A 10206-nucleotide genomic window follows, 5' to 3' on the forward strand; every position below is an offset into this window, starting at 1 on the left:
GATGACCAATGATCAATATCGACACAGATCCTGAAACTAAAAGAGTTGTTTGAGAACATGTGAAAAAATGGTGCAAAAATATTGAAAAACAAAAAAGTTATAACGATTTGAATTTGAATTTTGCGGTAAAAAATGAAGCTGCCGGTAGAGGGGTTAATAAGCTCTTTGGAAAGCTGGCTTTATTGTACAGAGCTGCTGGGTGCTGATAGTGTGACTGTTCATGCGTTAATTATTGCATTGCCGATAATTGCAGTTTGTGCCGTTCACAATCGTTAGTTGTGAGGAACGATATGTGCCTTTGGATGACTTTCAGTCTTAGTAAACGTATTGCTCTCACCTAGAACGGAACATCTTACGTAAAAGAGGGCTATGGCTTACCTAAAGTGCCAGGACGAAGTTTATGAAGCAGCAAATGAAAGTGACACAGTTCCGTTTAGTTGGACCAAAGTGATTTTAAAGTTGGTAGTGCAAACCATTTTGAATATCCCCTACCATGTGGTTGATTTCATCAAAGCGTACATTTGGAGTCCGAAAAAGAACATAAAAGGACACGTGGTGCTCGTGAGTGGAGGAGCAAATGGGTTAGGCAGAGCGTTGTGTCTTCGGTTTGCTCGGGAGGGGTGCGCGGTAGCTGTGGTGGATGTTGATCAGAACGGTGCCACTAGAACAGTGAATGAGATTCGTCAGTTGGGGGTAAAGGCTGAGGCTTTTCAAGTGGATGTCAGTGATGTACGATCGGTGAGGAAGTTGAGGAAGGATGTTGAAAGATCGCTAGGACCAGTGCAAATATTGGTCAACAACGCTGCATTGCTGTCGTTTGCATCGATAAACCAGGGTAGCGATGATGAGGTTCAGAAACTAATCAACGTAAATTTATCTTCACATTTCTGGGTACTACTCACGATTATCTGTGGTTTGGAAAATAGTTACTATTTATATGTTCACTATCATTCAGATGATTCGGCAATTTCTTCCCGGGATGCAGCAGAGAAAAGAAGGTCATATTGTAGCCATATCGTCAGTGCTAGGTAAGTTCCTTGAATAATGATCCTACAGTTTTGAGAAATAATTCAAACTGTTTCCATTCAATTTAGTTATTTAGAAAAGAAACATAAATTTATTTATTTTGGAATTTTAGCATGAATAGCAGTATTTTAGATGTGATTCAAATATGTAATACCTAGGCTGATATCTTGATGGCTACAGCGTAGCGTCAAGCCATTGCAGGGTGTATTGTAGAGCTCCATGTTTGTCGGTTTTGGGTGATACTTCTTCAGTTGCCCTGAACGTTTAGGGTCGCCAGGTTCTCTGCCACTGCGTACAGTCAGCGTTTTCGTGGTCTTCCACGAAGTCGCCGACCTATACCTGGTTCAATTCTGATTATGATTTTCACATTTTTTCAAAGTTACAAGCCCACTGAAGTACAAGCCGTATTTTACACACCTAATAATATCCGACTTTTTATACACTTGATATTACTCCTGATTTATACGACTGCACCACACATCATTTATAGTTTCTCACCGAGTATAATCCACATCACTTGACGCTAGAAAATATCGAAAGTATTCCAATCTGTCTCCGTCATCGTCCATTATTCGTACCAGTAGAGAGCCACCAAAGCCTTCCAAAAGATCTTAGATAAATTCCGGGAGTATAACTTGCATACCCACCATCTGTTTCAAGGCAGCGTATGATTTAGTGAAAAGAAATTAGCTGTGGCAGATAATGTCTGAACATGGTTTGCCGGTGAAACTAATTAGGCTGGTACGTGAAACACTGGATGGTTTAGAATCAAGTGTTCGGATTGCAGATCGTTTGTGACGATACACGAATTGACGCAAGGAGATCCACTTTTGAATTGCGCATTGCATCGAGGGTACTATTAGACGATCTTGTGTGCAGATAAACAGTACTACAGTTAACTCTCCCTTACTCGATATTCCGTATCTCGATATCGAGTAAGAGAACCATAGTAAAAATTGGTTTTCATGGCTAACTCGATGGTCCCTTGGAACGCAATTACACTGCTTTTGTGTTTTGTAACTCGATACCTCCCTAACTCGATGGTCCCTTCAATATCGAGTAAGGGAGAGATGACTGTATAATCACACGATCCCATATGCTCCTTGGCCTGCAGACGATATCGACCTTATTGGAATCGATCGCAGATCAGTGGAGGAGGCCTTCGTGCCTCTGAATAGGGGATAGACCTGATCATTAATTCTACCATAACAAAGTTCATTGTTGCAGGTAGAAATAGATGTAGGCCTAGTAGTGTTGGTGCTGAGGTAGTGTTTACTGGGATGTGTTTGAAGTTGTTAGAGAGTTTGTTTCCCAGCCCTGTCTTCGTAAAATTTGAGCTTCTCAGTCGTCCTTTTTGAGGAAGCGTTGCTATAGCTCAAAGGACGCTTCTATAGCCAGGCATTAATGAGGTCGTCTCATAAGAACGTGGCCACCATATATCCCAAACACACGAGAATCAATATGCATTTGATTTCAGTTGAATTCAGCATCAATTTGCAATTATTTGCGCAATATGAACAAGGGAATGAATTGACTGCCTAATGAACATATGAGTTGAGATTTTTTTTCAGCTCCAAACTGCCACATATTTTATCAAACTTCAAGAGTTGCTTCGATCGATATGCTTTCACTATTATTATTATTACTATTATTATTACCACTAATGCTCAAGTGTATGTCAAAATGTCGACATAATTTTGCTTGCCATACGAAGAAGGCGTTATTAGAATTTATTGGTGTCAATGGGCGATAGTCCGAAAAAGTTTGGGAAATACTGATCTGCTGTGCTCTCGTGATTCATGAGTTTTCTCAGTTTTTGGAGTTCATTCGCACATATCGTTTCGTAAACATAGTAAACAATGTTAGTCAGATCAATTCGAAGCAACTGTCAAATCTATTTAGTAATCAAAAATTTAGGCGCATAAGTGTACAGTAGGGTGAGGCTTATTTATCAAAAGTTCACAAAACCAAAAATTCGTGTGCTTTACTAAATTCAAATCACATTAAAAGAGAAACCTTAAAATCTGAGCCAAAAACATTAACATTTAGAGGTAGCGCAAGCATCTTGAAGGATAATTATCAGGTTATAAAAAATGACCTTCAGTAAAGTAAACAGAACTTTGTTATTTTTCAACCAATTTTAAAACTTTCAACATCAACACCTTCAAAATTAAATTTATAAAAACTTTGTATAACACCAACTTTGTCTAAAATCAAAACAAGTTTTAGTTAAAACTAATTTATTCCAATTTTTTCCTCATTTTACTAAAATGTTCAACTTTGTTTGACCATAACATCATGATTTTTTAACCAATTCCAAATCTTTTAACGTGCTTTTGAAGCTAATCAATTGTTTTCAAACTGTTCATACGTCACATTTCACTAAAATATATATTGACCAAGTTATTCACCAAAATCTTCACAAAAACATGATTTTTGAACAAAAAATGCCAGTTTTTTCAAATTTTTGTCAGTTAAATATTATCTCTAAAGCGGAAACTGTTTTTTCTTATTTGTTAAATCTTTGTTCTTCTCAACAATTTTTAAATAATACTGAAACAAATATATGTTTGCAAATGTTAAAAAATATATGCACTATTCAACTGGTAATTAAAGCAGGATGCTTTGTTAGTTTGAGTTTTATAGAAAAAAATGCAATTTCCGGCGAAAAACCTTGAAAAATTTAAAGAAATTTGATTTTTTCATTGAAAAATCATGTTTTTGGGTATTTTTTTGTTAAATAACTAAGTTGAAACCATTTTTAAGAAAAATGTTTCGCATAATCAGTTTGAAAACAACTTAATTTGCTTCAAAAACATGTAAAAAGATTCGGAATTGATTGAGTATTTATGAAATTATGGTCAAATAAATTTGATTTTTTTAGTAAAATGAGGAAAAGTTTGGATAAAAGTATTTTTAACTAAGACTAGTTTTGATTCAAGAAAAGTTTGATGTTCCACAAAGTTTTTATGAATTTAATTTTGAAGATAATGATGCTAAAAGTTTTAAAATTGGTTGAAAAATTACAAAGTTATGTTTGCTTCACTGAAGGTTAGTTTTTATAACTTGAAAATTCATCTTAAAGACGCTTGCGCCACCTCTAAAGGTTAATATTTTTGGCTTGGATTTTAAGGTTTCTCTTTTAATGCGATTTGAATTCAGTAGAGCACACGAATTTTTGGTTTTGAGAACTTTTGAAAAATAAGCCGCACCCTAGTGTACAGACACCTTCGAAATGAAATTGATACATTTGCATTGTATGTCAATTTTCAACACATAAAATAGGCACGTATTTCGCTTCTAAATTTTTACACAAAAGGTATTTAGGTATGATAGTCTAGGTCGTTCGTAGAGCATGGTATTTTAAATTGGTTCTTAACCAGCCTCATCAAGGACACAGATTATAAAATTCGATTGAAGTCGCCCAGGGCACCTAATCTGCATAAAATGAGGAAGTGTAAAAAAGTCAAATTACTCCGTTGACGTGTCTTGACCATTTCAATTGATGCCATACACGACATTAGGATGCACTTTATCTACATAGGATAAGGTCAAATTACTCGAGGGCGTTGATACAGCACGGAAATTTCGATTGATATTTTTAAAAATGGCCATTATCTACGTAGAATCAAATCAAATTACTCTAGGGCGTCAATACAGCCTGGAATCAACAATTTATGTCTTACAGGGTGACAAGATGTACCTGATCTACAAAGGATAAGATAATATACTCCATGGCTTGGAATTTTAATTGATGTCCTACAGGGCGTTAAAATACAGCTAATCTATTTGAGACAAGGTCAAAAAACTCCAGGTCATTGATACAGCACATAATTTTCGATTGATTTTTTACAAGGCCTTAAGATACTTCTGATTTTGCAAAGATCTATGCCAAATTAAGTTAAACTACTTCAAGGCGTTCATACAGTGTGACATTTTTGATTCATGTCATATTTCTACGTTGAAACAGGTCAAATTACTCCAAGGTATTGATAACTAAGATGCACCTGATCTACATAATATGGGGACACATTACTCCAAGGCGGTTATGCAGATTGGAATTCACTATTGATGTCCTACAAGGCGTTAACTTACAGGTGATCTGCATGAGACAAGGTCAAATTACTCCAGGGTGTTGATGCAGCTTAACAATTTCGCTTGATGTCATACAGGGCTTTAAAAGGTCGAATTACTTCAGATCGTTAGTTCAGATTGGAATTATTACGTACAGAGCGTTAGGATGCACCTGATCTTCGTAAGATAAGCTCAAATTATCCACGTTGATACAGCTTGGAATTTTCGATTGGTATCCTACAGGGCGTTAAGGTACAGTTGATCTACAAGGTAAAATAACTCCAGGGCGTTGATACAGCTCACAATTTACGATTGATTTCATTGCTTCTGATCTCCGAAAGCTCTATGTAAAATAAAGTTAAATTACTTCAGAGCATTAGTACTGGTTGAAAACTTCGTTTGATGTCTTATTGGGCGCTAGATTGTAGCTGATTTTGGAAAGCTCTATCACCTTACTTATAATTTTTCATGAACTCTGGTAAAAATTATAGTCTGAGAAAAGCATCTTAGTTGTCGAGCAAGCAAGACTAAGCAGAACGTTAGAGCTGTTGTTTACCTTGGAACACTTGTGACATGTGGCAGTGACGTTTCCCGCAAAATGAAAAAAAAAATGCGGCTACGAATAGAGCCTTTTATGGACTACGTAACAAGCTTAGGTTCCGCAACTTGCAAACGGAAATAGAACTCACCCTGTATAAAACATTGATTCTTCGGTGGCTCTCTACGGGCACGAAGCGTGAATGTTGAAAGAGGCAGACCGGAAAGCCTTCGGTGTTTTTTAGATTAAGGTGAAGATGAATCGAAGCCAAACTTCAAATTTTCAAGAGCACGGATCTGGAGAACCAAACACCCGTTTGAGCTGAAAACCTAATCGATTGGTCACCACCAGCTAGTGACCAATCGATTAAGTTTTCAGCTTAATCGGATGTTTGGTTCTCCAGATCCGTGTTCTTGAAAATTTGAAGTTTGGCTTCGATTTATCTTCACCTTAAAGTGCCGCGGACAATACTCGGTGGGAAACTAGAAAACGGTGTGTGGAGCAGACGCATGAATCACGAGTTGTATCAAATGTATAAAGATGCGAACATTATTAAGCGTATAAAAGTGCGGCCGACTTCAGTGGGCTGGTCACTTAGTGCGAGTGTCGGGAGAGAGAATTGCGAACATATTGTTCAGCAGGGAGTCAGGTAGAGGTCAGCGACTTCATGGAAGACTACGAATACGCTGGTTGTGGCAGTACCAGAGGACCTAGCAATCCTAAACATTCGGGGTAACTGGAAAAGCATCACCCAAGACCAAAGAAGATGGAGCTATAACTATTCTTCGACAACCTCGATTCATCACCGTCAATATGAACTCGAAGTGGGTGGATTGCCAGAGGACATGAGCCCCTCGCTATCATGTACTTCGTCACATTGATGTTCAGTCCGATTCGCCTAGCTTCAGCCCTTAGCCGGATGTACGTATCCGCCATCGTTTCAAAGTTTCGTGCTAAAATATCAATGTCCTCGGCAAAACCAAATAACTGAACGGACTTCCTGGAGATCGTGACACTCGTGTCAATCCCCGCTCTTCTTATCACACCCTCTAACGCAATGTTTCTGCAAACTTCGGTGAGATTCGAAGGGACTCGGGAGTGTCCCTGATATTCGGACTTCGCACATCACTCGATCCATGGTCGGCTTGATCAATTTTATCAGTTTGTCCGAAAACCCGTATTCATGCATAATTTGACATAGCTGTTTCCGATCGATTGTATCAAAGGCCGAATTAAAATTGAAGAACAGATGATGTGTATTGTACTTGCGGCATTTTTGTGACACCTCTGGTATATATCTGGTCCGTCGTTGCTTGTCTCGCCTGATATTGCCCAACGAATGCTCTAGCGATGGATTACCTACTTTGTTCTTGTCCACAGGTGATCAGCAAAAGTTTTCCCAACAATATGAAGCCAGTTCCTAGCTCATTTGTGGTACCACAGCTTTGGTAGATGGTAGCCGCACGATGCCAACTTTTGCCCACCTTCTGTCCCATCCAACAAAGTTTCAGCATCGTAACGCTGCTACGAAGTTACGGGGATACAACACCAAGTGACTTGCAGTTCCATGTTCCAAGGTTGCAATCGTTACCCTTATTTCGTCGCGTGAGTCTTTGTCGATTGTTCCGGGTCGTATTATGTCCCTATCTCTCGCTACATATCAATTTTCGAAAAAGCTTTGATCGTTTTTTTTTTCAATTGTTTACCGGCCACTAGATATGGTTCATTGCGGAACTCTTCACGCCTGTCACTCTTTGGCACTCTTCATCGAACTTTCGTCGTCGTTGACTAGTACAAATCGTGCCCCAAGTCGCTATGGTCACAGCTTCGTGTATATGGTCCCATAAGCTGCTGACATCTCTAGAAACGATGATTCTGCTGCGCAGCTTTCCCATCCATTGACAAGCGTTATTAATTAAATCGCATCATCCTGTTGTTTCTGAAACTCATGACGCTGAATAATCAAGCCCGAATTGTAGCTGCAACGAGATAATAGTCTTGACTTTTATGACATCAGACAAATTAACCAACACGTGGTCTATTTGTGAGCAGGTATCGCCAATAGAGTGTCGCCGGCGAGTTTGCGTAAATACTAACCTGCGAGATTGGTTCTACAGTCGACTCTCCACATCTCGATGTTCTATATCTCGATATCTCTCCCTATGTCGATGATTTCATAGGTTCCCTCACTGCCCATAACTGCATAACAGTCACATTCGACATTTTTGACAAACTGGAGTTAATACCATGATAAATAGTTTCAATCAACTTACTAAAATCTGTTAGATTGTTCTAGAAAATTCAAAAAAAAAAAAAAAATACCAAGTTGTTTTGTCACATTGGTAATTATAACCACATAACAGTCACATTGAGTTTATAAATGAGCCTCGTTATGTAATAGCAATGAAAAAATGCCGTAAAATGCACGCTTGGAATTCTATTCACTCAATGCCTACTTTTGTCGAATGTTACAAATATGCAGTTATGGTCAGTTCAGGCTGCATACATTTTCTCTCTCCATATCTCGATATCCTCCTTATCTCGATGTGTTTCTGTTGATTTAATGTTCCCAATTTTCTCTCCGTATGTCGATATGACCAATCTTGAAAGTTACTAGACCAAAGTTTTGGAATTTTAAACAAACTAGGAGCGTAGAATGACATCTGTTTGTTTATTGCTTTCTTGGCAATGGAGTGTTTTTCAATGTAGTATTCATCAAAAATTTATTCTTTGTCTCGATCTCTCCCTATCTCGATGGACCCTTCGATATCGAGATGTGGAGAGGCGACTGTAATTGTTGCCATTCCACTAGGGCAGCGAAGATCACAAGCCGCATGCCATTATAAGGAAGACTTTTCGTGTCAAACTCGGATCGAAAAAAGCGGATCCTTGCCGATTATTATTTCGAAATCTTATTTTGGGTACTCTCCATAGGTATCATTTTGGAACACATTCTCCATGTAATCGGGCATCGAAAGGCTAATGTTTAATCGTTTATAATCGTAAGGCAAATAGTTTGAAATCATAGAATTTAAATTTACCAATATCAAATTACTTCACAGGAATTGTTCCGAACTTCCGTACGATTGCGTACAGTGCCACCAAATTTGGAATCCGCGGGATGATGGCCTCTCTTAGTGATGAACTGTATTTCAGCGGATTCGGCGACAAAGTTTTCACTACCTGTGTCTATCCCGATCTAATTGCCACCAGAAAAGAGCTAATACAAACAGTCAACAAAATGGGGTGAGAATTCTCGATTACTTTTAAATGTACGCACTTAACTTTTGAAAATTGTAGCCTTTCAACGCAAGTGTTATCACCTGAGCATGCGGCCAACTTGGTGGTGGATGGAGTTCTGCGGAACAAAACGGACATTATTCTGGCCTCGTTTCCAATACGGAAATTCATAAAGCTTTCCGAGTAAGTATTCAGCAGATAATATGAATGTATTGCCTTTGCAATATTTTTCTTATGATAATTCGATAGTTAGAAACGATTTCAATTTGATAGTTATCAACATTTACAAATGTGGTATACCTGATTTTGACGATGTATTCATAGAAATACAACCAAATGCAAACACCTGATATGCATGATGTATGATAATAACAAACTTTTTTTTGTCTTGTTTTAGGTTCTGCTCATCGAGGATGCGACGCATTTACACTTCATGTATTTGTACTCATCCAAATGAATAATAATTCAGTGCAAGAGAACGGCTTGCCATATATGGTTAGTTATAATACTGACTACGGTTGTTTTAGTTATCAATAAAAATGTCTTAATTTTGGTTTTATATTTTTGCGTTTTTGCATTTATTTTTCTAACTTGTCAGGTTTTTTAATATTGCAATTTAGGGAGTCGATGCCGGTTATGGACCCTTTGCGAATTATGGACCCCCAACAGAAAAACATAAAATTAACACTCAAAGCAACTTTATTCCTATGAAAATCCACCGGGGGAACTTCGATTACATTGTTAGCCAGCAGTTTCAAGCAAAATATTTGGTTTGAGACGCATAAATACAGATATTTGAACAGTTTTGTAAATGAAACCACACAAGAGGGTCCATAATACACATTTCCAGGTGGGTCCATAATAGGCTCGTCGGCAGTGAGCCGGATTATTTGGGAATCAAATGGAGGGTCCATAATACGCAACGTCAAATTTGTTAACAATCCTATTATGGACCCCGGGAGGGTCCATAATAGGCATTCGGACAACAGTTTATCAAATGCATATTTCGCTGGAAAAATCGAATGATTTTGTATGTTTCATAGACGTACTATGAAGTAAAGACATTGAATTTGTTGTTAGACTCCACAAAACGTATATGCGTCTGAGATATCATTGCGGAAATGCGTCTAGAATGAATTTCAGCTACTAAGGGGTCCATTACTAGCATTGAAACCCTACATTTGTACCGAATCCAACCGAAATTTAGAAAATAACACAACTAATCAAATCATGGTCATGGCGTTTATATTTTGAAACAAAGTTATCTTAAGAATCAATTCAGCATGTTTTCAGTCGTTCTTTTTAGGCCAACCTTACATAACTAGGTA

General features: G+C 37.9%; 1 protein-coding gene across 2 annotated transcripts; it reads left to right on the top strand.

Annotated features, from left to right (window-relative positions):
• The first annotated feature begins 252 nt into the window (after positions 1 to 252).
• Positions 253 to 9439, top strand: LOC5565401 (17-beta-hydroxysteroid dehydrogenase 13). Of its 2 annotated transcripts, XR_002500037.1 has the most exons (6): positions 253 to 891; positions 956 to 1028; positions 8573 to 8640; positions 8701 to 8884; positions 8939 to 9061; positions 9276 to 9439. XR_002500037.1 is itself a non-coding variant. In XM_001649698.2 (5 exons), the coding sequence occupies exons 1-5, from the start codon at positions 370 to 372 to the stop codon at positions 9337 to 9339; spliced, it is 966 nt and encodes a 321-aa protein (XP_001649748.1). In that variant the 5' UTR covers positions 253 to 369; the 3' UTR covers positions 9340 to 9439. The 2 variants fall into 2 exon arrangements, 1 of the variants encoding a protein (XP_001649748.1); XM_001649698.2 differs by lacking the exon at positions 8573 to 8640.
• The last annotated feature ends 767 nt before the right edge of the window (positions 9440 to 10206 follow it).

The sequence above is a fragment of the Aedes aegypti genome, chromosome 2 (genome assembly GCF_002204515.2).
Source record: "Aedes aegypti strain LVP_AGWG chromosome 2, AaegL5.0 Primary Assembly, whole genome shotgun sequence".
Lineage (NCBI taxonomy): Eukaryota > Metazoa > Arthropoda > Insecta > Diptera > Culicidae > Aedes > Aedes aegypti.

Bases quoted from the DNA above. Each gene is read 5' to 3' on its own strand.
- LOC5565401 (XM_001649698.2), top strand. From the start codon at position 370: ATGGCTTACCTAAAGTGCCAGGACGAAGTTTATGAAGCAGCAAATGAA. The intron at 892-955 runs GTACTACTCACG...ACTATCATTCAG, and splicing joins ATTTATCTTCACATTTCTGG to ATGATTCGGCAATTTCTTCC. The intron at 8,885-8,938 runs GTGAGAATTCTC...TGAAAATTGTAG, and splicing joins CAAACAGTCAACAAAATGGG to CCTTTCAACGCAAGTGTTAT.